Here is a 27,999-nt window from a genome sequence, read left to right as displayed (position 1 = left end):
CCTGCATGGCCAACGCACAACGATGTCACTCTCCAGTGGATTCTCTGGAACTTTTTAATTTGTTCTGGCAATGAAACTAACATGGCATAAGAACTTAAGCCCCTTAGGCTGGGCAGCACCAAGGCAGCCAGCAGAGGTCAGTTAGATGGACTCCTGGTGGGAAAGGAAGGAGCTACCCAGATGAACCAAAGTGAGGTGTCAGGGGCCGAGTAAAAGGACCACCCAAGCCTTAATCTAGTGCTTAAAGAGAAAAAAATACCCTGTCCTTCACTTATTAGGGAGAGGCCTGGGGGAATGGGGCGGGGTCCCTCCATGGACCTATAGGATCTGAGACTAGGGGAGAAGAAAGGAACTAGGCTGATGGGAGAGCCAGCATGGGAAGCCACAGCTCCCCAGGCAAATATAACCATGGGCTTGGACTTCACAACCCCCACGGCCAGGCCAGGACAGTGGCTCTTCCTTCTGCAGAGGTCAGGCCGCCTGAGCTCACAGGACAGGGAATGTTAGATTTCCGGCCCCTCCCAATCCCTGGGTGTTGGGGTTCCCTCATGTCTCAAAAGCCTTGAAGCAGTCAAGTTTCTCTCCAAGAATTGCTTTTCCAGTCCCTAAGCAGCCAGCTCTCCTGGTGGAAATGTCCTTTCTGCCATCCGCCCCCAGGAGGGTGGGAATGTGGCTAGCCCTCGGGAAGGGTCCCAGAGGCGCACGCAGCCCAGGATGGAGAACAGGCACCTTCTTTAGAGACTCAGAACTCCCAGTCGTCCACCTCCAGCTCTTCCAGGTTTGTTACCAGGCCAAAGATCCCACTGTGATCCTGAGACTGTCTGCCTTCAAAAGTGGTGATGGGGGTGACAGGTCGGAGTAACTCGGGCAGAGCTTCTGAGGCACGTCGCTTGATCTGGGGAGAGAGTTGCGGGTGGATCCTGTTGCTTCCAGCCTCAGGACATGGTGGGGCAAGGGACCATGGGTCAGGGACAGGCAGGCTGCTAGAGGCAGGAGTCTCTGAGGGGAGAGGAAGGAGCAGCGCCTTTAATGGACTTGGGAAACATGGTCATGTCTCTGACCCATCGAGAAAGTTAAAAGTGTTAGTCATGCAGTCATGTCTGACTCTTTTGCCACCCCTGGACTGTAGCCTGCAAGGCTTCTCTGTCTGTGGAATTCTCCAGGCAAGAATCCCCTTCTCCAGGGGATCTTCCGACCCAAGGACTGAACCCGGGTCTCCCACACTGCAGGCAGATTCTTTACCATTTGAGCCTCCACCAGGGAGGAGGAGATAATATCTAAAGATCCAAAACTAAGAGGACTGAGGGTGGCTGGAGCCACAAGCAAGGAAAACCACCAGCAGGGGGCCCAGGGAAGGCTACTGTACCTGCTTGAAGAAAGAATGGTTCAGGAGGGTGCTGGCGCTTGGTCTGCAGAGGAAGGAGAAGAGGCCAGCATCACCCCTGTGCCATTTCCAGAATCCTGCTGCTGCTGCCTTACCCTCAAGTGCCCCTCTCCTTCCCTCGGCTCAAGAAACAATAGCCAGAGTGACCCAGCTGGCTTCCTGGCAAACCCTGTGCCACCTGCTCCCACTGTGGGGACTTCGGACTCCTCCGGGGAACCCAGACCTCTCTGGGACAGGTGCGTCCTCCCCAATCCCCGCCCCAGCCCCGGGTTCCCCGCAAGGCCCACCCCAAGCCCCGCAGGTGCACCTCATGTCCGGGCTGCGCTGAAGGCATTGCTCCACAAAGTGGTGGAAGTGGGGCGAGAAGGTGCGGTGGTAGGGGTGGGAGGGCGAGTCGCCGTTGGAGGTCCTGGGGGTGCTGGGGGCCAGGCTCTCGCTCAGGCCTGAGTTGGCCACGGAGCGCGAGGTGCTCATGGTCAGCTCCTCGGCGGGGATGGTGCTGGTGTCCAGCAGGCAGGGCACTGTGCCGTTCAGCTTCTCCAGCAGCATCTGGGGAGGACAGAGCCAGGCCCGGGCTGGAGAGGCCCCCGGAAGGACTAGAATTCCTTCCCAAGTCCACTTTTCCCCAAACACATGAGTGTATTCGGGGGCAGCAAAGACAGAAGTGGGAAAAGGCCTGTCGCTGTCTTACTCTGATTTTCTCGACTCTGTACCTAGACAGACATCCACACCCTCTTGTCTAGTCCACCAGAGCTCCTCCATCTGCAAGACTCCCTTTTCTGAAACACACATCTGATGCTATTACTCCTGTGCTCAGAAGCCGTTGACAGTTTTCCACATGCCCTAGGACAGGAAGGGGACACGCTGGCCTGGCCCACAAAGGCCCTCGTGACCTGCCTGGGCTTCCTTCTCCAGCCACACCGCCTGGCAGCCCCGCAGCAGCACTCACACTTCAGCCATACGACCACCTCCTGTCCTCAGGTTCTGTGCTTTCCTGACTGGGTCTGTCACAGGCTGTTCCCTCTGCCGAAAAGTTTCCTTCCGCTGGAAGCTCCCATTCTTCACCTAGTTAATTCCTATTTGCCTTCAAGTCTCAAGTGTCCCCTCTCTGAAGCCGCCCCGGGTTCCCTCCTCTAGAGCTGCCCTCTGGCCCCTCTCCAGCCGCCCGTGTCGCCACAGGGCAGGGCATCTGTGGGTTCAAGGAGAGGCTTACTCAACGGGCACAACCCACCCCCTCCGGCCCCCACCGCCTCCTCCCAGGTCGAGATCATGCTCCAGGAACTCTGGCCCCAGGTAATCCTTGCCCAAAGAACCCAAGTCCACTTCCTGGACTTGGCAAGATCTGGATAAGTCTCTTCCCTGAGTCCAGCTCCAAGGGAGACAATGCAGACTCCTGGCTGCATGTGTGCCAAGAAGCCAAGGGCAGCAGGCAGTTCAAAGGGGCGTGAACAGGGTGGGAGGTGGGAGGGAGGTTCAAGAAGGAGGAGACATGTGTTCACCGACTGATTCATGCTGATGTACGGCAGAAACCAACACACTGTTGTAAAGCAATTATCCTCCAACTAAAAATAAGTAAGTTAAAAAAAGCGGAGGGAGCATGAACAGAAGGAGGCTGGAGGTTGCAAAGGTATTGACTGGAAAGTGGTAGCACTGAACCTGAGAAGTCTAATTCTAAATTAGAAGTCGGCCTTCTACAGCATCACCAACTCAATGGACATGAACTTGAGCAAACTCCGGAAGACAGTGGAGGACAGGGAAGCCTGGCGTGTGGCAGTCCATGGGGTTGCAAAGAGCTGGACATGACTTAGTATCTGAAGAACAACAATAGCTTTCAGGTATACTGATCAAAGTAAAAAAACCAAACATTTTATAAACTTGGAAATTTTCTCAGGGACTTTCCTGGCGGTCCAGTTGGTTAAGACCACACTTCTACTGCAGGGGGCATGGGTTCAATCCCTGGCTGGGGAACTAAGATCCTACATGCCATGTGGTACAGCCAAAAATTGGGTGGAGCGGGGGAAATGTCAGTTTAAAAGTAAAAATAGACACCTGGTATGTGGGCTCCTGGCCTGTGATCATGAGCAGTGCTTACTTCTGTGACCCCCACCTCCCAGGCTCCATTTCCACAGCAATTATCACAGACACAAGTGAACAGTCACACAACTATACCCCCCCCACACACACTGGGGCTCTTGAAGGAAAGGCCTGGGGTGTTCATCCTAGCATCTTGGGCTGGTGTCCAGAGTGTGAGGTCCTCAACAAGCGTTTGTGGGAGGCAGACAGGAAAGGAGGACAGAAGGAGATCCCTAGCTGCAGGCTCACCTGGGTGGCAGGCATGTCTTTAAAGGGGACGTGGCCATTGGCCAGCTCACAGGCTGTGATTCCCACACTGTAGATGTCAGACTTGGCATCATAACCCTGGAGATTCTATATGAAGAGAGAAGAGCCACAGGTCACTCCACTGGAGCCTTGGTCGTTGTTCTTAGACAAAGCAGGTGGAGCAGAAACTCCCCAAACTGGTACGAGCTGCGAGGCTTCCCTCACCTGTACACTGAGGAGTTGCTGCTATTTTAGAACTAAAGAGTGTCTGGCTAAGGCTGTGTGGGAGCAGGGGGGAGTGCCCCGCTTAGCACAGGGATGCAGAGAGCGCCAAATGCTCGAGAATCTGGCGCTCTCTCTTCCCATAAGATGGGAGCATCTCTGAAGGGAGTCTCAGTGAAGCTCAGGACCCGCCAGGGGTAATGACATCACCTGCCAGGGACACAGCATACCTGTGCTGCAAGGGGCCTCGCAGGTCTACCGGCCAACAGGGGAGCCCTCTCTCCAAGAACCCCCGACTCCGCTCAGAAGCAGAGGGCGCCCCCCATCCCTAGAACTTCCTGAAGGCCTCCTTGGGGGGTGGTATCACAAGTCGGTGGGGGCAGGGGCTCCTGAGATCCAGGGCACCGACCTGCTGGAGGACCTCCGGGCTGAGCCAGGGCAGAACCTTGATACTGTACTTGGGGAAGTCATGGACCACACGCTGCCGCTGCCCGTGGCTGATCATGCTGAGGTTGCTGCGTAAACCCGAAAGGTAGACCTTCCCATCGGCGGAGATCAGAACGTGGCTGGCTTTGACGCTCCTGGTGGGCGGGGGGTGTTTGTCACCAGGCGGCAGAGGAGGCCCTCACAGCACAAACCTTTGTCTTCACACACTAGACCCAGTCAGCTCTCTCCCCTGGGGTGTGTATTATACACATACATACAGATTATTGCTTTCCTGGTGGCTCAGTGTTAAAGAATCCGCCTGCCAAGTAGGAGACTCAGGTTTGATCCCTGGGTCAGGAAGATCCCCTGGAGAAGGAAATGGCAACCCACTCCAGTATTCTTATCTGGGAAATCCCATGGACAGAAGAGCCTGGTGGGTTACAGTCCATGGGATTGCAAAAGAGTCGGACGTGACTTAGCCACTAAACAACATATATATACATATAATATGTGAGTACACATATACATACATATTATATATACCTGAACATGTATTTTTGTGAAAAATTTCAAACATACGGAAAGAGAAAAAACATCATGACCCCATTTACACATTACGAGGTTTTAAAACTTATTTATGTTTTGTTCAAGTTCTCTTTTATGCTCACAGACCACTGCTTCCTCTAGTGTCTTCCTCTTTAATCTGTACTTTCCGTCTGTAGGTGTTCTCATAAAGTGTACTGCTGTTTCGCACGCATTTTTTGTTTTGACCTAATGGTACTGTGTTAGGCAGCCCATGTTTCAGGGTTATGTTTCTGAACTCCACGGTGTTGCCAATGGTATACACCTCACTGTTGCTTCTAATTGCCACCTGCACTCTGGAGTGGGGTCTGACATTTACTAACCCATTCTTCTAGGAAAGGGCACTCATGCTGACTCTAATCAGCACGAGTATGAACACAGATGTCCACGCACACACCCCCTGAGGTGCCTGTGGGCGGGCTTCTTCGGGGTGTGCACCCAGAGGCAGCGCCGACGGCCCCGGGTCTGGGTGACGCTGACTGGCTGTGTGGGGCCACCTTCTACCATGTGGATGGGCGGCCCACCTCCTCACCGCACTGGTCCTCACCCAGCCTCTGAATCCCTACCAGGCCCCCCATGGGCATAAAGTGACATAACCTTGTTTTTATTTGATTTTCTAATTCTTGCTGAGTCATGTGTGACTCTTTGTGACCCCATGGGCTGTAGCCCGGCAGGCTCCTCTGTCCATAGGATTTCCCAGGCAAGAATACTGGAGTAGGGTGCCATTTCCTACTCCTGGGGATCTTCCCGACTCAGGGACCAAACCTGAGTCTCTTAGGTCTCCTGCATTGGCAGGCGGGTTCTTTACCACTGCGCCACCTGCAAAGCCTCTCTAGAGTATTCATATGACCATTATTAGTCTTTTGGGTTTTCCCTTGTATAAACTTCATATCCTTTGCTCATTTTTCTATTGCTTTGCTATCTTTTTCTTACGGATTCACAAAATCGGTTTTGGACAAAATGAACAGCTTCCACACTCTAACTCCTTTCTTAACTTTGTCTCTGGTGCCCTGTATTGGAAAGAAAGCTTTAATCTTGATATAATCAAATCAAATCAATTTTTTTTTTTTGGCCTTGTTTCGTGTGTGTAAAACATTTAGAAGTTATGGTGTGCCTTGGGTCACAAAAATATTTCCTTGCATTTCCTTCTATGTAAGCCTAGAGCTTGCATTCAGGCCTTGCAAACAACTGAACTACTCCTCTGCACATGGAATTAGGGAGAGGTCCTGGTTGTACCATCTTCTCTACCCTGAACTGCTTCTCCCCAACACCATCTACTGAGCAATCTGTCTTTGCCTGAGCCTCCCAGCTGAGGGCTGACTCCAGGGAGCACATCCCAGCAGGGGTGCTCAGGCCCACGTTGGATAGTCAGTCCCCTCAAACAGTCCTCAGGAAAAAGCTGCTCGGTAAAGAGAAAGTCAGCACCTTCGCACGGACAGGGCAAATGCTCCGCGCCCCCAGCAGAGGCAAGAGCAGGACTCGCGCCTCGATTTAACCTCTGGCTTCACTGACTTCAACCTTCAACCGTTCCTTTGAGGGCTCACGACCCCAGACACCGCTGTGGAAAGGGTGAGAGGCCTGCGAAAGCAAGCACCTGTGCACGTAGCCCATGTGGTGGATGTAGTCCAAGGCCTTGAGCGCCCCCTGCAGGATGTAAGCGATGGCCAGCTCGCTCATGCCGTCCATGAAGTGCGTGCAGATGAGGTCCTTGGCCGAGCCTGAGGAAGAGGGCCAAGGGGACAGGGAAGGGCGGCGGCGCATGAGCGAGCTGCTGGCAGAGCACACAGAACCCCTCTCCGCCAGGACCCCCTGCCCACTCACCGTATGCCATGAACGACGTGACGACCCACAGCTCGTTGTCCGCAATGAAGGTGGCTCCGTAGGGTAGGATGTTGGGGTGGCTGAAGAGTTTAGACACGTGGAGCTCCCCCTGTAAGCATTGGTGAGCTGCAGTCAGAACCAGGGGGCAGCGACTGCCCTGGTGGTCCTGTGGCTCAGACTCCACACTGCAACGCCAGGGGCCTGGGTTCGATCCCTGGTCAGGGAACGCAATCGCACATGTCGCAACTTACAGTTCTCATGCTGCAACTGAAAGAGGCTGCATGCTGCAACTAAGACCTGGTGCGGCCAAATAAATATTAAAAAAAAAAGAACCAAGGGTCCCCGAGGAGAAGGCGCAACGTGACAGTGGCAGCGTGAACACTATGGGGACCGAGAGTCCCGGGAGCGGCCGGGACTGGGGAGAGAGGAGCCGGGCTCTGCTGTCTCTGCAGGGAAGTCAGCCCTGCTCCACCAGCTTCTGCCTAACTCCGGCTCTGCCAGCCAGTCCTAAAGGGCCTGAGAACCATCCCCACCGCCAGGGCGACCACTGAGACAGCAGAGGGGGCAGTGCACTACCTTGGAGACGTGAAAACAAGCTGCAGACTGAAGACTTGGGAAGTTAAAAGCTTAGCTCACCCTCAAGGGCCAAGGCACACAACTCCTCTTTAAGACAAGAAAACAACAACAAAAAAAAATGTTTTCCTATTACAAAGGAAAGCGTTGTTAGAAACGGAAATGTGGAAAGAGCGCGTTAAGAACTACTAAACATGAGAAGAGATTTCTCCAGCGACCTCAGGTTGAGAGCTCCTCTCCTCAGCAGCATCTACAGAAAGCGTAAGACTGATGGAATTCTAAAGTAAATTTGGACAAAAGATGTGAAAAAAAATTGCACAAAAGAACTGCAGAAACTCCAGGGTCCTGGCCTCCGGGAAATGAGCCAAGGCCAAACAGCCAGCCCCTTCTAGCCTGTCCACAGCTCTACAGAATGAAGAAAAGAATCAGAGCCCAGTGCACTCTCGAACAAACTCAGGTATGTTTTTTCCAAATAACTGAGCTAGGATTGACTTTCTGTCCCACCCTGAGACCCACAAAACTACTCTGAACATATGAACTGGTATTAGAGCACCTTCAGAGGAGCTGAATTCAGAAAAACGCTGTAACTGAAGAAGGGGAAGGGGCCCAACCAACTGTACTTAAAATACACGGACTCAGGCCCTCCTCCCTGCACCAGAAAAGAGACTGTCTGAGTGTGGAGCTTGTCACTTACTAGTGTGTGTGTGACCAGGGGCGAGTTACTTAGCCTCGCTGAGTAACAGATACATGAATACATGAGCCACAAAGAGTCTCTAGAGAAGAGGGAAATATACATCGGGCTGAGCAGTGCTGCAGAATCCTTAATACCAAACATCCAAGATTCTTCACTGGGAGCTTCCTTAACTTCTTGGCTTGGTTACCTTCGTTTCCTGCCAGCTATTTCAGAAGACAGATGTAAACATGCCTTGGAATTACTGCTGGGACTAAGAGCCCACCCTCCAAGTGTCACAATCCCTTCTGATTACCTGTAAGAACGTCACCATCTCGTTGGAGCAAGCCTCGAGGTTAATCCTTCGCACCGTCACATACTCCCCTGTTGGTTTGTACCTTGCTAGATTCACTGTCATCAGGTCCTCGAATCCTCTGCCTAAAAGAGAAGGAGGCCGTAAACAGGGACAAGAGCAACACCAGCTTTCATCTTCTTTAAAGAGACTTGATTTTAGAATGAATATATGTATATGAGTAACTGAAACGCTTTGCTGCATACCTGACATTAACACAACACTGGAAATCAACTATTCCCCAATTTTAAAAAAAGACTTGATTTTAAAAGAAAATTCAGGTTAAAACTTTCACTTCTGTTATGTCTTGATTTTTTCTTCTTCCATCAGTTCCTTCTCAGACACCTATCCTAACTGATGATGGCCCAGGACACCAGGAGTGTGCAGAAAAAAACTGAAAAAGAGCTCCTCTCCTGAAAACGTGATTGATCTCTTTCTCCATACCTCGAAGAAGAAAACCACAGAAGACCCTCCCCAAAAAGCCAGTTTTGTCACCACATATCCTGATAACTGACTGACAGCTTCTGGCACACATTCATCTGAGGATGCTGAAAAGACCACTGCGGTCCCCTGGAGCGCGACAGTCTTGGACATTACCTATAACGGTGAGCAGCTCGTAACACCCGCCCTCTGGCAGGAAGCTACTCATGATCTCCGGCTTAGAGAAGGATGCTATCGACTCTGAGCTCGCCTCATTGGTCTAAAGGAAAAGAAAAACAGGTTAGTCAGAGAAACTTGGGGGCAGGGGTGGGAATGGGAAAGACGGTAATTCAGACCCATGAGGAGACTAGCATCTAAACACTCAAATCTGGACTCTGGAGCAGTTCCAGCACTGTTTGATGAGAAAGGTAAAGTAAAATCTCACCAGTTCAGTGCCGCCACTGGCACTAATATTCAGAGTACGTGTGAGGGCTAACTACAAATGTGGATGGGGTGAGGGTCAGGCGGAGCTGACAGTTGATTTGCTTGTCCTTCCCAACAACTGGCTCATCTCATAGCTAAAAGCTGTGGCTTTAGCTGGCTCATAGCTAAAAGCTCTGAAATTCTTACCTGGGAAAGATGTCCGGAGAAAGGCATATTTAGAAAAGAGAAGGGAAATGGGTGGGTAGGGCGTTCTCTTGGATTTCCAGCTGCATTAGGGTCCTATTTTTAAGATCCTGATGAAAATAATTCCCAAAGATCAAATGTTGAATCTCACTATTGGCCATAAGAGTCTCCCTCTTGAGCAAACCAAGAGGCCAGCCAAGGGATTTCCCTGGCAGTCCAGTGGCTAAGACTCCGAGCTCCCAATACAGGGGACCCAGGTTCAATCCCTAGTCAGGGAACTAGATCCCACAGGCCACAACTAAGAATTTGCATGCCACAACTAAGACCCCATACAGCAAAATAAATTAATTAAATTAAAAAAAAAAAAAAGAGGCCAGACCAGTCATTCCCTGACATTTCCAAGGGAAGCTAGAAAACAGCTAACACATGGGGCTGCAGGCAGGGAACAGAGCCATCGGGTCTCGGCCCTCATCCCAGGCAGCAGAAGGGACCCACTCCCCGTGCACTTCAGCTGCAGATGAAGCTGGGTCTCAGCCACTTAGGATGCGGGCATCACAGGCGAGGTCCTGATGGGAAATGCCCAAAAAAGTAAACGGCAGGCCAGTCGCTCTTCCTTCAGTTCAATAGGCTCAGTGTCCTTCTTCCAGATCTAACTTTATCTGTATTATTTAGGGACTATCAGTACTTTTCTCTTGGATCCTCTTTTCTTCAGATGTGTGTCTAACTGAAATGAAGACTCTTAGACCAGCTCGTATTTCATAGGCTGAGTTCATAAACCTGCCCTCTGGTTAGGAAAAGGTCTTCGAAGACTCAGAGGCTCTTGGCTCAGCATGAGCCAGCGGAGTGTGTGAGCTGAGCAATGTTCTGGTATCGCCTTGTGGGGGGTCCCTGACGTTTGAAACACATCTGCTTTCAAACCAACTGATGCTGCTGGTGGTGCAAGAAACCAAATGGGGTTTTGTCTCCAGCAGCGCTTACACTAAGGGGAACCCAGTCGAGCAAAGTTGAGCCTTGTCAGCAAACTGTAGTCTTCATTTAATCGACTTTTTATGTCTGAGATTCACCTATATTGTTGTATTTAGCCACACTGTGTAATATTCACCTTATGAACAACTTCCGTCTATCCTTCCAATGCTGATGGGCTTTTAGGGTTGCTATTATGAACTATGCTACTAAAAACACACTCGAATGGGTCCCTTGACACATACATGCAGGAGTTACGCTAAAGCTTATACTGAGAAGTAGAACTGGAGGTCACAGAGTATATGAACATTTGACTTTAGGAGAAAAAAATGCCAAATTGGTTTCTAAAAAGGTTATATCAGTTTACACTCTCGCCAGCAATACTCTTGCTCTTGTCAACCCAGCTTTTCCTCAATACTTGGTGTATTTGGACTTAATTTTTGCCAATCTCTTTGTGGGTTTGATTTACATTTCCGATTGCTAATGAAGTTGAGCATCTTTTCATGTATTTATTGGACATGTGGATTTTCTCCAGAGTGAAAATGCCTCTGTCTCTTGTCCATTCTTCTACCACTTTTTGATTTCCCCAAAGTAGGCCCCATGGAACACTGATCCTGGCAGTTAATGCATAAAAAACAGTCTACACATCCAGTTAAGTTACAACACGCAGCACACTCCTCCTCGTGGACAATCACAAGGGGTGCACGCATGTTAAAGGCTTTGAGAAGTTCTGTAGTTTAACAAAAACTAACACTGTTTAACCTAACATATTTCTCAAAGATGCCTTGTGTGTCTTACATCTGTTAAATCTGGGGGAAGATAATTCGGGAAAGACTATCTGAAGCAAAACATACGGGATAATGCTAAGACTCAAGGCTTAGGGGCCAGGGAGAGGCTGAACTTGAACTCCATCTGTCACTCGTGCCTTGACCCTGGGCAAGTCCCTCTGGCCCCTGGGATCTCCGTTATCTCATCAGTGGAATAATCCCCGCTTCACGGAGCTGGAGTTGCTGTGACAACGGGACAAGATGAAACATGTACCGAGCGCAGCGCTGCTTGGTGGATCACGGGTATTCAGTAAACATGTATTCTCCTCCCTTGCCTGCTGTCTACTTTTTGGTCGTTCTCCTGTTCCACAAAGAAGGTGGAACAGAGAAAAGGGAGAAAACAGAGACTCCTAAATAGAGCTTGATCCACGGTTAAGGTTGGTTTGCTTTTGGTTTTTGCACGTAGCTGTGCTTTCAGATGCTCTGAAAACAGATTCCAGGATCACTTAACAGCCAGCCACTGCAGCTTCTTCAGTCTCCTCTTCAGACCAGATACTGGTTACTACATGCCAGGTGCCTCCAGCAGCTGAGAGAGATTCAGACCATCAAGGAACAAAATGGAGTAGCGATCTGAGCAAAAAGCCTAAGCCAAGAAGAGCTCCAAGGTGGCGACCCCCAGCTGTGGAGAATCTCAGCGGCAGGATGCGCTCATCGAGGAGACAGCCATCATAACCTTGAACCTGAAACCTGCTACACATATTCTCACCCTGCTTTGCTGTTTTCTCAAGTATCAATCTACCCTCAGGAAAATCAGGGTCGCCAGTTAACAGAAAATCCAAGGGGGTGCTTTCAGACCCAGCCCCTACTCTGGCCTCCGAGGATCCACCTGACTCGGCTGCTGCCTCACCGCGCAGACTCGCTGCACCTGACCCCCGAGAGAAGTGGTCGCAGCGAACGCACGCCAGCTGTGCCTTTGTCTGGATCACTCCTGACCTGCTCCTTCCCTGCCCTCCCCATCTTCTCACTGATGCTTCCTCCTCAGCTCCGAGGCTGCAACTCATCTATTCTCGTCAAAGGCAAGCAGGCGCCCAGTCACTTTATGAGGTCATCTCGCTTCTTTTCCCCGCTGGGATCACTGGGATTTTCTTTGCAGTGATCACCGCAGTTTATTTTGTCTACTGTCTGGTCTCCCATGCTAGAATATAAGCTCCGTGGGGACAGGGCCTGTCTGTCTCTTCACTGATGTATTCCCCGATGCATACAACCATACTGGCATCTACTTAAAAAAGAATCATTTATGGGACTTCCCTGGTACGGTGTAGCCAAAAAAAAGGAAAAAAAAAAGAAAATTTAAGCCAACATTTGAACTCAGGAGGTTTTCTGCCCATGACCTTGTTATTCCCATGGGTTGAAGAGGAGAAGCAAACGTACCAGCCCGTTCCATTGGAGACAGTTCAACATACAGACCTAGACTGTGAATGCCAGCCCTCCTACAACACACTCCCTAGCTCCTCTGTTACCAGGGGAACTTTGCAGATCAGAATCTGACACCTGCATGTGAGAAAGTACTGTGTTATTAGCAGCCAACAATTGGCCCCGATGAGAACAAATCCAGAACGACTGTGTTTTAAGGTCTCTCCTCTGATCTCTAGGCAAAATGCCTTATGTTTCTCTAATTTGAAAAAGAGGACTGTGAAAGACAGCTGAGTCCTGAGATAAATTTTTTTTACACGCATTTTAAATAATTCCCTTTGGAAAAACTACAGATGGGATACTTTTTCTTAAAACTACCCATCTCCGCGTCTCTTGCCAAGAGTGCATATAAGACATACTATCTATGCACTAAAGCCATACTTCTGTTGAGCTTAGGTAAGGAATGATTCATTTAAGTACTGGTATGATTAGCTTGTAACTTGACAAACGTAGTATTTCAACTGTCTTTGTGGACTACAGAAAATTACTTTAAGGTGTTTTAGAAAATGAAATTCTTTAGGTAACTGGGAATACGAATGAGTTCACCGGGCAGTTTGGAATTTTATGAAATGAACGTGCTGATCGCTTGGCCCCTCTACCATTCTGTCCCCAGCTCCCTGGAAATGACCCCAAAATGGAGGCTTTCTGCGTTGTGGATGTTCCACGGTCTGAACTCAGAGAGAAACTGATCTTTATTTAGGAAAACAAACAAAGGCAATAATATTTTCAAAGGAAGAGGTTTGGTCTGATTTTCCCCCAAGAAACACAGGTTAGTCCGTTATACTGTTTCAGATTTAGACAAGGTCAAAATTCAGATGAAAAGGATGAGATATGAAGTCCATTCTCTTTAAACATAGCATGGCGTAGTTTTATTAGTGTGATGTGTACTCTCAAATTGCCTAGAGAAAGAAACTTATTCTATCAAAGTCTTCTTCGTTTCCCCCATGGTGAAAAGTATTTTGTTCATTCTGAAGCATTTGAAAAATACATAAGCTACTGATATTGAGAAATGACCATTAAATAACTTTGTTTAAAGAATATAAAACAAAATGCAATAAAGCACACAAAGACGTTATCTACGAAATGCCCAACAAATAAGTACATTCAACTTCCCACAGGTTTCACACAGGATGACTTTTGGTATAAAATCAGCAGCTGGGGAAACATAAAACTATATACAACTGGCACTGGACTCTAAGAACACCCAACAGTTCGTATAGAGCACGTTTTTGGTCTCCTGACTGGAAAATATTTGGATCTGATAGACAGGCACTGCCAAGCAAGCTTCACTCAAAGATAAACTCCTAAAAAAAATAAACTCCTAGTCAGCAGCATTATCTTTCACCCACCTTGGGGCTGCCTGCAAAAGGCATGAAGGTCGTCATTGGAAAAGAGGAAGAGGTCTATGGAGAAAAGCGCTCTGATTCTCTCTGCATAAGACACTGATTCACCGTATCAGAAACAGCTTGGTTTGCTGCTGTTATTCCCGTTGGTAAAATAAAGTAGAAGAGTCAGAAGTGAGGCAGGATTCTTAAAACTTCTGCCAATAAAAGAATACATTTTCTGTTTTGTACATTAAAATCTGGGGTTTTGTTTTTAAAGTAGATTTGAAGTCCTGCCTTATAATCTAGACAAAGATCTATATTCTCTTTGTGGACTGAAATCTATTATTAATTGACTAAGGACAGAAAATATAGTACCACCAGTCACTGCAAGATAACCACGTTAGACTGTTGAAACTTTCTCTCTTTTTTTTTGGAGAGGGCGGCCAGGTGACTGGGAGAGCTAGGAGAGGGAGGAGAGAGAAAGAATGCCTGAGATGTTTTTTCAGTTTTCAAAGTACACATCAGAATCTCTCCGGGGTGAAACCTGAGTCCCCACAAGAAGAATGATATTGCAAATAAAACTCAAGGACAGACGAGCAGAAATGTAAAATGATAAGCCAACCAAAAAACCAAACAGAGCTCCACAAGTCAACTCCATGCAACAGCCTAGGAAATCACTTACTTTTCTCCGAGCGTCACCCGGAGGCTGCTCTGGAGTAGAGAAATTGGTTGTTGGCATTTTGTGTTTTTGGCAGAAGACACACCCACATTTAAAACAGCAATCACTGCACTTAGGACTACATTTATTAATAGAAACCACTTAAGTCATTATAGCAAAAACTGCCTGCAGTGCTACATATAAACACACACAGAGATTCACAGTAAAAATGCTGCAGATACATGGGGTTTTAAACATGAATCTATGGCTCTTCAAAACTTGGCAAGACTCTTATTCTACGGGTATTTACTGAGTACAACTCAACTGCTATAGTTTCTATTATACAATTACTTTCCATCAGCACGCAATATTACTTTCAATAGGCTGGTTTCAGAGTCTTACACTTTTATAAAAATTCATTATAAAATTATAGACATTGTTGGTGATTTCCCAGGGAGTACAGGAAATAAAAAATAGACTTGCCAAAAAAAAAGACAAAAGAAGTTTTAATACAGCAACCTGTGTTTGTGGGACTATTACTGAATTTGATTCTTCAGTCAGATACATTCTGTTCTGAATGAAAATAAAGCAAGGGCTTTTGGGCCCTCTGCTACACCTGGTGAACATGAATAAAGCAAAGGACAGCTTAAATAACTTTCTGCTCCAAAAGAGGACAACTTCAGTATCTGTGCTTTTTATTTTCTCCATTCTGAAAAATAATCGAAGTAAAGATTCTAACTATAAAGGACTGGAATGATTACACATCTCCAAAATATCTGCAGGGTAAATTAGCCTCAATTTATCAAAATAAGATTTGTGTGTGTGTGCCATGGATCAGTTTCCTGTTATACAAATGGCAGGAGTGGTTGCTTAAGACAGGCTTCTTATAGTCAAAGATAAGAAGCCAGGTGAACAGGTGAAAGGAAATGAAACCCAGTCTTCATAGAAGGCAAATCCCAAGCTGTATCAACCCGAATATACACTTCATTAAGCTGTAAACGATATACAGAACAATTTCTTCATCCTCCTCAGATCAGAGATTGGCAATTATCAAAAGACACCCAGAAATCCTACACTCAAGACACCGAAATCATCTAATTCACATAACCAGAATATTTTAAACTAATGTAAACTGGACTTCCAACTCAATTTTCATCAATGCCAGTATTTACTTTTAAACCATCGTGTTACCATTAGTGACGGGAAGACAATGAGTATGGGAGCAGATATAGTATTTCTGTTCCATAAGCCTTGCCTGTATTGTGTAATTATTTTTATTCTTTATAATCAAAACAAAAATAACTTGTTTTCCTAAACTCTCATTTGTCTTTTACACAGCCCTTCGACAAAGTTCATGAATAATTCAACTCCAGAAGTTTTCTGAGTGGCATTAGGGAAAATAAATTAATAGGTACCACCTGGTAACTAACGTGTTTGAGTCTTCAATTACTCAAGCCTTTCAGGGTATTTTGGATCAGTAACCAATATACTCAATCTGATAAGCCATTTCTTTATAGGAGCTACAGTGAGTATCTGTGGTGTTCAGACACCAAGAATGGGGCTTTATTACTACTATTTTTACAGAAAAGGAATTTTCCTTGCCTTCAGTTAAGATCACAGTTCCCAAAACAGCTCAATTTGAAAATAGCCAAAGGGAAGGGGTTGGGTCTATTAAACCTCCAAATTGCAAATCTACTTTACTTTGAATCAACATTTAGAATTTACAATAGGAAGTTAGTGCCTTTGTGCTGACAGATTTTTTTTCTTTAGTCTCTTTGAAGTCTCATGAAAAGATGAGTCAACTAGATTCATCAGTAAAACCATAACTTTTATATCACTGCTACCTCTGTCCTGATCATAATTTTATTTTTTAAATCTTCAAGGCTAAAGGCTTTTAAACACCTATTTTTTTCCCTTTAAGTATTTCAATTTGACAAATACTTAGAAGAAACACGTGTGCTTTTAAGTAAATACTGGCTTTTTAACAATCAAGACAGGCCAAGGACAACTAACTGCCAGATTAGCCCTCAAATTTGGGGGAAACCATGGATTCAAAAAAAGAGCCAAATAAATATAACAGCTGTAATCAAATAAATATAACAACTTTCCCTTGGAATTACTAATGTCTATAAATTGATTTTAATTAAGAAAAGGGTAGCGATATTTATCCTGAACTGATGGCTAAAAGCCATACTGTACTTACCTCCAAATAGTTCCAAATCTCTTAAGCCCTCAACAATGAACTTTTCCGAGACCCACCGCTAAAGAGGAAAACCCCAGAGAGAATTAGTACTTCTTCCAAGCCACAAAAAATTAGCAATCAGCCATTAGAAAGACAAAAATACAACTATGAAAACTGAATCATGTAGTACAGTTAGGCTACATTACTAAGGAAAAGTTTTGAAAAGAAACTGGGATTTAAATCGACCAAAAACAATAGATTAATTCCTTGCTCTATTCTTCTTTGTCTAATTTGGTGAGCATTTCTTAAATCTGACAGATGACAAGTAGTACTGGCCCTAATAATGAGAACTGTTTTTGTCCTTCCTGTATATAAAACTGCCTTTGGGATGCATCTTAGTCAGTCCATGGCTGTCTACTATACATGCTTTGGGTCATTATTGCCAATTTGAAAAAAATATGATGAATTCACAGCACAGAAAACAGGGATGAAACAGGTTTTCACAAGCCCCTGCTGCTGTTGCTGCTGCTGCTAAGTTGCTTCAGTCGTGTCCGACTCTGTGCGACCCCATAGATGGCAGCCCACCAGGCCCCCCTGTCCTTGGGATTCTCCAGGCAAGAACACTGGAGTGGGTTGCCATTGCCTTCTCCAATTCATGAAAGTGAAAAGTGAAATGAAGTCGCTCAGTCGTGTCCGACTCTTAGCGACCCCATGGACTGCAGCCCACCAGGCTCCTCTGTCCATGGGATTTTCCAGGCAAGAGTACTGGAGTGGGGTGCCATTGCCTTCTCCGTCACAAGCCCCTAGTAGTTTGTAAAAGGAATCAGCCATCTACATATTCTTTCATCCAGTAGGGGTTCTAAAGACATCATCAACATTTAAATTTCCTACCAAGATTACAAGGACTGAACTAGCATGACTGATCTATGGTTTATATAACTGGCCTATTTCAAACAAGTATGGGTTTCCATCATACTAATCAGAGGTCTGGTTTCACCTGAATCAGGTTGAGAGCGAAAAGCAGCTCATACATAAAAACAATGGGAACAAGGCTGCATTTCACTTAAGGGCTGGTATCACTTTGAATCAACATTCAGAGCTTACAATAGGAAGTCAGTGGCTTCCTGTGTGTGTGCCCAGCTGCATCTGACTTTGCAACCCCATGGACTGTAGTGTAGTCCGGCAGGGTCCTCCATCCATGGAGTTCTCCAGGAAAGAATACTGGAATGGGTTGCCAGTTCCTTCTCCAGGGGATCTTCCCCACCCAGGAATCGAACCCACATCTCCTGCGCTGGCAGGTGAAAACCTTTACCACTAGTGCCACCCGGGAAGCCCACTGGCTTGAGGGTATTCTTTCCACTGGGTAGAGTTCAGGATTCTGGATTCTGGATTTTTTTCCCTCTTAATAGCAAAGTTGATTCTTTCCAATATAAATTATTCTTATCCATATAAACAGAAGAAAAAGATAAGGAACATTCAGAAATAAGTTGCAAAAAAAAAAGTTGCATAATAAGGACTATGAATTGAAACTATACCATCATTCTCTATCCTTCTCTGTATCAATTTTTTCCAAGTAAAAAAGCAACACCCTAAAAAAAAACTTGATATAAAATATTCATATGCACTGTACCACAAAATATAATTTACACCTTAATATTTAAAGAAAGTGGTATATTCAGGTAATTCCCTGGTGGCCTAGTGGTTAGGATTCCAGGCTTTTACTGCTATGGCCCAGGTGCAATCCCTGGTCAAGGAGCTGAGATTCCATAAGCCACAAAAGAAGGTGGTCTATTCACAATGTCTCATATTACATATACACTGTTAACGAGTTTTAAAATGACTACTACTGGATTTAAATACTTGATAATAAATAAGACAGTCTTCTACGAAATCATGGAAGCTAAACCCAGTATTTGTTCCTGAGGTCATTTTAGCTAGTGAAGTTCTCAGGTGTAATAAAATTTTTCAAAGAGTCCTCAGTTAAAACCTATGATGGCAGTTCCCTGGCAGTCCAGTGGTTAGGACTCTGCTTTTACTGCTGATGGCCTGGGCTCAAAAAAGTGTTCCAATGATTACAATTTGATGCTGATTTTTAAAACCCACAAACTCACTGAAAACGCGCAGGAAACAGGCAGATCATTAGTGGGTGCATATCTACAATGAAAAGGGCCAGCAACTCATTTAATGTGTGACTGATACTCATAAAATAAGCCACCTTGTTTCTTATCAGACAAGCTGGTGGGCAATATGATATTCTGTGTCTCTGGTCAGCGTGTACCTGCAAGTTCTGTTCTTTGCAGTGGAGGCTGCAATACCTGCTGAACTTTCTACATCTCTCCCTTCTATTATGATTCTGAGCATCACATTGGAAAAAAAAAGTCTACAATATCTGCTAAAACACACTGCTTTTCAGAAAATAAAAAATAGTAAAGGCAGAAGAGAAACACTCACCCTAATTCGCTCTGGTTTACTTACAAGAAAAGACATGAGTTCCTAACGTGTAGACCTACTTCAATTTCAAAAATTTAAACCTAAAAGGAAAATAGACACAAGTTGTTAGTCAAGTCCGCTTTTGTAGAAATATTTGTTAACAAAAACTTACTGAGTCTACCGTTAAAAGCACTGAACTAAACCTACAAATTGCTAGACTATAAAGACATTTTAGAGAAACTTTCAGTGACAATAAACCTGGATGTACTATGGCCAAATACATTCCGAAATACTGCTTCTCTGTAAGGAAAGTGAAGTTTGTTATAGGTTTTAAAAAAAAAATTTTAATTTATCTTGACCCCTTTGTAGAAGCAATTACCTTTAATTCTTTTGGTTGTTTACCTTTCTTTTTAATCATCGTTTTTACATGTTGTTTACATGTGATGACTTACCCATTTTAGACATTTATCTACTAACTTCCCACCATGGTAGGAGAAAACTAGGCTCTCCTACATCAACTGCACCCTACTTTCCTGCCTTCATTCTCCCAACATAGTTCTGACATAATTTTTGGTTAAAACCATGGTCCAAATTTACATTACTGAGTACACCAACATGGTTCTTGCATGCTAAGTTGCTTCGGTTGTGTCCAACTCTTTGTGACCCCACGGACTGTAGCTGGCCAGGCTCCTCTGCCCATGGGATTCTCCAGGCAAGTATACTGGAATGGGTTGCCACGCTCTCCTCCAGGGGATCTTCGTGACCCAGGGATCGAACACATAAGGAGTCTCTTATGTCTCCTGCGTTGGCAGGCAGGTTATTTACCCCTAGTGCCACCTGGGAAGCCCAAGGACTTGGTTCTTAGCAGAGGCAAACAGTTAGAAATGACTATGTCTTTTGTCTTATACACTCTTTCTCCCACCCCACCCCCAGCAGAGTTAATAACTGCCTCATTTTTTCACTTGCTTGTTTTTCCATGTAGTTATTAACTTTTCCCAAATACGTCAACATTTCTATTAGTCTTATCAATGTATTTTTCCATACACTCAAACTCATTCATTGCAATTTTTCCCTGGAGACTGCCTTCCTGAGGTCCTCCATCCTCTGGCTATAATCTAGACTAGCTACAAAGTATTCAGCCTTTTTAATGTGGAAATGTGGGTCTTCCAATTCTGGGGAATATTAGTTTTGTAGCAAGAAATAGCAACATAAATTCTAATAGTTAAAGGTGTACTTCTAGGATTATCCACTAAAGTTATATTTCACTCCTACTTTACAACTTTCTACTTTCCAGGAAACTTCTTCAAACTTTATTTTCCAACCTTTTTGCTAAGTTTTATATTTTTGTTACCCATTCCCAAGACCTTTTGCCACTTCTCAAATGTATGTTTTTTCATATCATCCTGATTTTGTTCTATGTTTGCTATTTATAGTTAAGAATTTATATCTAGAATGGCTAAAAGATAATACATCATGACCAAGGAGGGTTTAGTTCAGGAATAAAAGATCAGTTTAACATTAAAAAATGAATCAACATACACAAAACTGTTTTTGAAGCTGCTTGCAAATAAAGACCAACCAATTTTAAGGAATTTTTTAAAATGATGTAATTTTATCTTATTAACTGAGTAAACAAGTAAAATTACAATCATTTCAATAGATGGAGAAAAACCATCTAACAAAATTCAACACTAAGCCACAAGTTTAAAAAAAAACAAAACTCTTAGTCAACTAGGAATAGTCAAAAAGGAATAGGATAGAAATGGGATTTACCAAGTCAACTTGGTAAAAGATACACATAAAAAATTTATAGCTAACATCTATTAATAGTAAGAAGAATGAATGAGTTTCCTCTAAGGACAGAAATAAAGCAAAAACGTTATCACTTCATCACTGTACTAGTGGTCTTGGCCAATGCAAAAAGGCAAGAAGAAATAAAAGGCATACAGATGGGAAAAAAAGATGTAAAATTCTTTATTCATAAATAACAAGACTGTATACATAGAAATCTAGTGGAAGCCGCTCAGTCATGTCCAACTCTTTGCGACCCCACTGACTGTACAGTTCATGGAATTCTCCAGGCCAGAATACTGGAGTGGGTAGCCTTTCCCTTCTCCAGGGGATCTTCCCAAGCCAGGTCTCCTGCATTGCAGGCGGATTCCTTACCACCTGAGCCACAAGGGAAGCCCAAGAATACTGGGGTGGGTGGCCTATCCCTTCTCCCAAGGATCTTCCTAACCCAGGAACTGAACCGGGGTCTCGTGCATTGCAGGCAGATTCTTTACTAACTGAGCTGTCAGGGAAGCCCTATGTAGAAACCTAAGTTTTCTACAGAAAAAATCATTATACTTAAGAAAATTAATTTATAAAGATCAATTATAAAACCCAGTTGTATTTCTATATATAGCAACAACCAATCAGAAAATGAAATGTTAAAAATACCATCAATAAACCAATGAAAACATAAAATGATTAGGAATAATTTTAATAAACTATGAGTAAGACCTGTAAAATGATAAAACACTGCTAAGACAGATTAAAGATTATCTAGATAAAGGATATGCCATGTTCCTAAATTGGAAGACTCAATATTATTAAGATGTCAATTCTCTCCAAATTGACCTACAGATTCAGTGCAATGCTTATCAAAATCCCAGCAGACTTTCAAAAGAAATTGATAAGCTCAGGCTAAAATTTACATGGAAATATGAGGGACCTAAAATAGCCAAAATAATTTTGAAAAAGAAAGTCAGAAGACTTTTATTACCTGAACTCCAGACTTACTTTATTGCTAAAATAATCAAGATGGTGTACTTTGGTCTAAGGATAGATATATGGGTCAATGAAACAGAACAGAGAACCTAGAAATAGACCCATACATATATGGTCAATTACTTTTCAAGAGAATGACCAAAGTAATTTTATGGGGAAAAACAGTCTGTATACAACTTGATATTTATATAGAAAAAAATGAACCTCAATGCTGACCTTATACTGCACACAAAAATTAACTTGAAATGGATCATAGAACTAAAGAAAAAGTTAGAACTACTAAAGAAAAGAGAGGAGAAAATCTTCATGATCTTGGGATAAGTAGAGATTCAAAAATAGAACATCAAGAGCATGAAACATAAAAGAAAAATATGACAAATTAATCTTTATCAAAATGTAAAATGTCTGCCTTAGAAAGACACCACTAAGAAACTGAAAAGACTGGGAGAAAACATACTCTATGCATGTGTGCGTGCGTGCTTGTGTGTGTGTGTATCTACAAAGGACTTTATATACAGAATATATAAAGAATTTCTATACTCAACAATAAGATAACCCAGTTTAAACAATGGCAACAACAGATCTGAAGAGAAGATAAAGGAGCAGCCACTAAGCACATGAAATGATGTTCAACATTACTTGTCATCAGGGAAATAAACACAAAGCCACAATGAGATACCATTAAACACCCATCAAAATGGCTAAACATAAAGACTGACAATACTAAGTGTTGACAAGGACATCAACCAGCTGGAACTCTCATACACTGCTGGTGGGAATGCAAACAACTACGGCCCCTCTGGAAAATAGATTAATAGCTTCTTATGACTCAATAATTCTGCTCTAGGTCATATACTCAAGAGAAATGAAAACATATCTTCTCATTAACTTGTATATGAATGTTCATAAAAGCATTATTCAAAATAGCCCCAAGTCAAAAACAATTCAGGCATCTACCAACTAGTAAATAGGTTTTAAAAACGTGGTACAGGTCAGGAAGCAACAGTTAGAACTGGACATGGAGCAACAGACTGGTTCCACATAGAAAAAGGAGTACGTCAAGGCTGTATATTGTCACCCTGCTTATTTAACTTATATGCAGAGTACATCATGCAAAATGCTGGGCTGGATGAAGCACAGCTGGAATCAAGATTGCTGAGAGAAATATCAATAACCTCAGATATGCAGATGACACCACCCTTATGGCAGAAAGTGAAGAACTAAAGAGCCTCCTGATGAAAGTTAAAGAGGAGAGAGAAAAATTTGGCTTAAAGCTCAATATTCAGAAAACTAAGATCATGGCATCCAGTCCCATCACTTCATGGCAAATAGATGGGGAAACAGTGTCAGACTTTATTTTTGGGGGCTCCAAAATCACTGCAGATGGTGACTGCAGTCATGACATGAAAAGACGCTTACTCCTTGGAAGGAAAGTTATGACCAACCTAGACAGCATATTAAAAAGCAGAGACATTACTTTGCCAACAAAGGTCCATCTAGTCAAGGCTATGGTTTTTCCAGTAGTCATGTACGGACATGAGAATTGGACTATAAGGAAAGCTGAGCACCAAAGAATTGATGCTTTTGAACTGTGGTGTTGGAGAAGACTCTTGAGAGTCCCTTGGACTGCAAGGAGATCCAACCAGTCCATCCTAAAGGAGATCAGTCCTGAGTGTTCACTGGGAGGACTGATGTTGAAGCTGAAATTCCAATACTTTGGCCACCTGATGGGAAGAGCTGACTCATTTGAAAAGACCCTGATGCTGGGAAAGATCGAAGGAGGGAAGAGAAGGGGACGACAGAGGATGAGATGGTTGGATGGCATCACCAACTCAATGGACATGAGTTTGGGTAAACTCTGGGAGTTGGTGATTGACAGGGAGGCCTGGCATGCTGCAGTCCATGGGGTTGCAAAGAATCATACACAACTGAGCGACTGAACTGAACAGACACCAATGTAATGCTACTCATCGATAAAAAGGGACAAACTGCTGATACAGGCAACAATTTCAGGTTAAGGGAAAAAGTCAGACACAAATCTTCATACTGTTTCCATTCACATAAAATCCTAGAAAAAGCAAAAGCACGACAGAAAGCAAGTCTTGGTTGCCTGGACCCAGTAGTGAGATAAGGGACCAACTTCAAAGAGACACACAAGAACTTTTCAGGGTGATGGAAAAGTTCTGTATCTTTATTGCATGGTGGTTATGTAAGTGTACTTGTCAAAACTCAACAAACTGTACACTTGATATAGGTGTATTTTGTTACAGGTAAATTATATCTGAACAAAGCTGATTTTCAAAGTAAAATGACTAAAATAAATACTCAGATATGCTTTTGAAGAATCTAGGAAAAAATCGGCCACATTTCCATTCTTTTTTTCAGGTGGGCTAGGGTTGTGAGGGGCTTCCCTGGTGTCTCAGCTGGGAGGAGAAGGGGATGACAGAGGATGAGATGGTTGGATGGCATCACCAACTCGATGGACATGAGTTTGAGCAAGCTTCGGGAGTTGGTGGTGATGGACAGGGAAGCTGGCGTGCTGCAGTCCATGGGGTTGCAAAGAGTTGGACACAACTGAGCGACTGAACTGAAGGTTGTGAGGGGTTGTGTAATCTGCTAAGAGATGTGAGAGGAGGGAGGTAAAGAGAACCTAGAGAAAGGAATGTTAGTTAGAATCCAGTATAATGAAAAAAAGAAAAAGAGGGAATACAATTATTCTGGGCCACATCTGTGGTGATACGAGCCTGTGGCAGAAAGAATATTGAGAAATAGATGTGGATGGGTGGGAAGGAGGCTCTAGAGGAAGGGGATACATATATATAGTTATGACTAATTCGTGTTGTTGTAAGGCAGAAACCAACACAACATTGTAAAGCAATCATCCTCCAATTAAAAAAACAGATGGATAAGGAGAAAGAAAAATAAGTTAGTAAGGACACCATAAGTCATTGAGTCTATCCTCCACTCTTTGGAAGAACAGCTTTATAAACACCTGGATATATATCAAGTCTCTGCTTGAAAACTCACTACCTTATCAGGGAACCTGTTTTACCTGTGAACAACTCTGATGACTTTTTTTTTTTGTGCCTGAGTAACTGCAAAGAGTAGTGTGTCAAAGACAAAGTAGGAAAAGTCAGAGATGGAAGTTATTTTGGTGGAAAGATGAGTTTGAGTTTTTAAGTTATGCTGCACTTAAGAAAAGTTATATATCCCAAGTGGAAATAGCATTTAGTTAGAAAAGTAAGGCTGATGCTTAAAAGAGGGGTTAGAGATGGCTCTGAAGCTGTACGAGTGACAGAAATTCACTTTAGAAGAAAATGCTGAGAGAAAAGCAGAAAGCTGGGAAGTAAGCCTTGGGATAAGTTCATATTTAGGACATGGAGCATCAAAGGCAATGGACTTCCCAGATGGCGCAATAGTAAAGAATCCGCCTGCCAATGCAGGACACGAAAGAGACAAGGATTTGATTCCTGGGTTGGGAAGATCCCCTGCAGCAGGAAACAGCAACCCGATCCAGTATTCTTGCCTGGAAAATTCCACGGACAGAGGAGCCTGGTGGGCTACAGTCCATGGGGGTCACAAACAGTTGGGTACAACTGAGCGCAACTTCTAAGGCAGGTAGGAAATGGAAACCAAAGGAAAAACTTTAAAGATCCTGCTTCCCCTCGTGGACCACTTACACTTTCCCAATCTATTCATCTTTTGCCTGTCCTGTTGCTACAGGAAGTCCTACCAGACTGCCCCACCCAACCCAGGTTAGATGCTTGGCCTCTGTATTCAATCCTTATACATACCACTCTCTCAACGGCCTATTTATCATTTTCCGTCACTAGAGTCTGTAAAGGCAGGGAATGCATCTTGTTTACTGTTGCATTCCCAGGAGCTACTGTGACCAACACTTAATATGGACACTCTTGTGTCTGTTAAATTAATAATAGTGAAAATAATCAAAGCAGCAGACACTTATGGTGAACTTAGCATGTGCCAGCATCTGTGTTAAATGCTTCATGGAGATCAGCTCACAATAAGTTATTATTGATCCTAGTTTTACAGATGAGGAAATTAGGACTCAGGTTAAATGCCCAAATTACACAGACATGGGACTTCCTTCACAGTCCAGGGGTTAAGACTCCCTGCTTTCACTGCAGGAGGAGCAGGTTCAATCCCTGGTGGGGAACTAAGATCCCACATGCTGTATGACATGGCCAAAAAATTAAAATAAAAAAAACAACAACAACCAATAACCGAAGTTACACAGGCAAGTAATAGAGGACTGATCAGGTCTATTCCAAAGCCTGTGCTCCAGAAGCTGTAAGTGATAACAGAGAAGCTTAGGGAGAAGCCTCAAGACTGAGTGTAAAGATGTAATGACTGAAAAGGCATCATCTGATTTGACAACACTGACCAGATGCTAAATGGTATAGAAAGGAAAATTTATTTACTTTATCAATTTTCCTTTTTCCCCTATTTTTGTCACTGGTTTTCTAAACTTCTTCCATGTCTGGGATTACAACTATAAACACTGCATTTGGGTCACAACACCTTTAAGAAATCTAGTTAAAGGGCAACAGATTTAACCAATTCAACACTTTATCTTACGGCCGAATAGGCTTGAGGCAGATAATCAGAAAAGATTTGGTTTCTTCAACTTTCAGGGATAAGAAACAATGTTGGGGATCTCTAAAGAAAAGCATAGATCAGTCAATGAAAAACTGTCTTAATGCCACAAAAACATACTGGAATTCGGTTCTACCCCAACAAATGTTACAGTAAGAAAAGGATCAATTGGCACGTCTTCTCCTCTTTGGGATGAAGTTAAGTTCGAATATAGTAGGATACCTTAGCAGAAGGCTGGGCAGAAAAGTTGGTTCCCCATTTCCTGAAAACTTGAACAATTTTATTTAACCACTCCCCTCCCTCGCGCTCACTTCCCTACCCCCATCCCGCATCTCCACCCCAAGGTGCTGTGGGCACTTAAGCATTTTGGAAAACACACAATTAGAAGCTCTGTTTAGGCTGATTCAGGGGATACCTGAGCTCTGTCCTTAGGAGGGCTTGACCTACTGCTGCCTGTCCCGCCTGGGAAAAGATGTGGATGAGGGAGGCGCAAATGGGGTGCGGGGAGAGAATATGCCTCCTCTTTGCTACATCAGGACAAACTGTCACCTGGGCCCCAGGTTTCCCACCTGTAAATCAGTGGGGGAAGGGGAGAGAGAAAGCAGGCGCTCGACTCTTCCGCCCGGCAACTCCGCTGCGGTGTCTCCGGGCCAGGCCCGAGCCTATTCTCTTCTCGGGCTACAGCCCCTCATTGTGGGAATCGAGAAGGATTCGTGTGTAAAGGGGGCCCGCGGAGGACGAGGGAGGCGAAGGGTGGCCGCTATGATGAAGGCCCGCCCCTGAGGAGATGGAATCGGCGTCAGGGCGAGGAGGAACTGATCCCCGGAGCGCACCAGGCGGCCCCCGCCAGCCCGGTACCTGGTCCTGGAGTTAGCAAGCAGTCCCGGCCCAGTCTCAGCTCCGCCTCCTTGGTTTAAGGCCGCGCTGCCGCCAGGCCGGTTGCTGGGAGGGAGGGAGGTACGCAGCGTGCCATGCGCAGTAGAGGGACGCGGGGAGGGCTGGTAGAGGAAAGCTCCGCCCCGCCCCGCCCCGGCCGCCTCGGCCCGGGCGCGGCAAGTGGGGAAGCTCCGCCCCACCCAGCGCGGGAGAGGAAGCCCCGCCCCGCCCCGGCCCCCTAGGCTCGGGCGCGGCCATTGGGGAAGCCCCGCCCTGCCCCGGCCCTCTAGGCTCGGGCGTGGCCAGTGGGGAAGCTCCGCCCCGTCCCAGCCCCCTGAACCAGGGCGAGGCTAGTGGAGAAGCAGCCTGGTTCCTGCATCTCCTCGAGTGCGGCGGGGTTTTTCTTAGCAGCTATCTCGCACAGAGCGGTTCTCCAGTTCTGAGTCACCTGATTACGCGCAGCGCAAACCTGAGGGCATTCGGTCTCCAACAGATGAAACCTGTGTCCCCCGCGTGTGGAAGCCAGAGACCTAGCTTGTC

At 45.0% G+C, this 27,999-nt stretch overlaps 1 protein-coding gene across 19 annotated transcripts; it reads right to left on the bottom strand.

Moving 5' to 3' along the window:
• Window positions 1-36: 36 nt before the first annotated feature.
• On the bottom strand, window positions 37-27,999 carry STRADA (STE20 related adaptor alpha). 19 transcript variants are annotated; one of them, XM_045164780.1, is made up of 14 exons: window positions 27,442-27,590; window positions 27,153-27,362; window positions 19,216-19,295; window positions 16,786-16,843; window positions 14,607-14,635; window positions 8,947-9,049; window positions 8,314-8,435; window positions 6,755-6,863; window positions 6,528-6,651; window positions 4,335-4,506; window positions 3,707-3,811; window positions 1,692-1,933; window positions 1,367-1,409; window positions 37-999 (listed from the first exon to the last, which is right to left on the bottom strand). In XM_045164780.1, exons 3-14 carry the CDS (start codon window positions 19,249-19,251, stop codon window positions 784-786), a joined length of 1,359 nt encoding a protein of 452 aa, XP_045020715.1. In that variant the 5' UTR covers window positions 19,252-19,295; window positions 27,153-27,362; window positions 27,442-27,590; the 3' UTR covers window positions 37-783. The 19 variants fall into 19 exon arrangements, with proteins under 19 accessions (XP_045020715.1, XP_045020716.1, XP_045020714.1 ...); XM_045164781.1 differs by lacking the exons at window positions 27,153-27,362; window positions 27,442-27,590 and adding an exon at window positions 27,908-27,999; XM_045164779.1 differs by lacking the exon at window positions 27,153-27,362 and having other exon boundaries at window positions 27,442-27,592.

Source organism: Bubalus bubalis, chromosome 3, assembly GCF_019923935.1.
Source record: "Bubalus bubalis isolate 160015118507 breed Murrah chromosome 3, NDDB_SH_1, whole genome shotgun sequence".
Classification (NCBI taxonomy): domain Eukaryota; kingdom Metazoa; phylum Chordata; class Mammalia; order Artiodactyla; family Bovidae; genus Bubalus; species Bubalus bubalis.
The sequence above is the reverse complement of the archived record's forward strand: the minus strand, read 5'-3'. Positions and strand labels throughout refer to the sequence as shown.

What these genes read in the sequence shown, in the direction of transcription:
- STRADA (XM_045164781.1), bottom strand. Translation starts at nt 19,251, where the DNA reads ATGTCTTTTCTTGTAAGTAAACCAGAGCGAATTAGG. An exon ending in CGGGTGACGCTCGGAGAAAA is followed by an intron (nt 9,050 to 14,606) that starts GTAAGTGATTTC and finishes CTTTTCCTTTAG; the next exon opens with ACCAATGAGGCGAGCTCAGA. An exon ending in CAGCGCAGCCCGGACATGAG is followed by an intron (nt 1,410 to 1,691) that starts GTGCACCTGCGG and finishes CTTCCTCTGCAG; the next exon opens with ACCAAGCGCCAGCACCCTCC.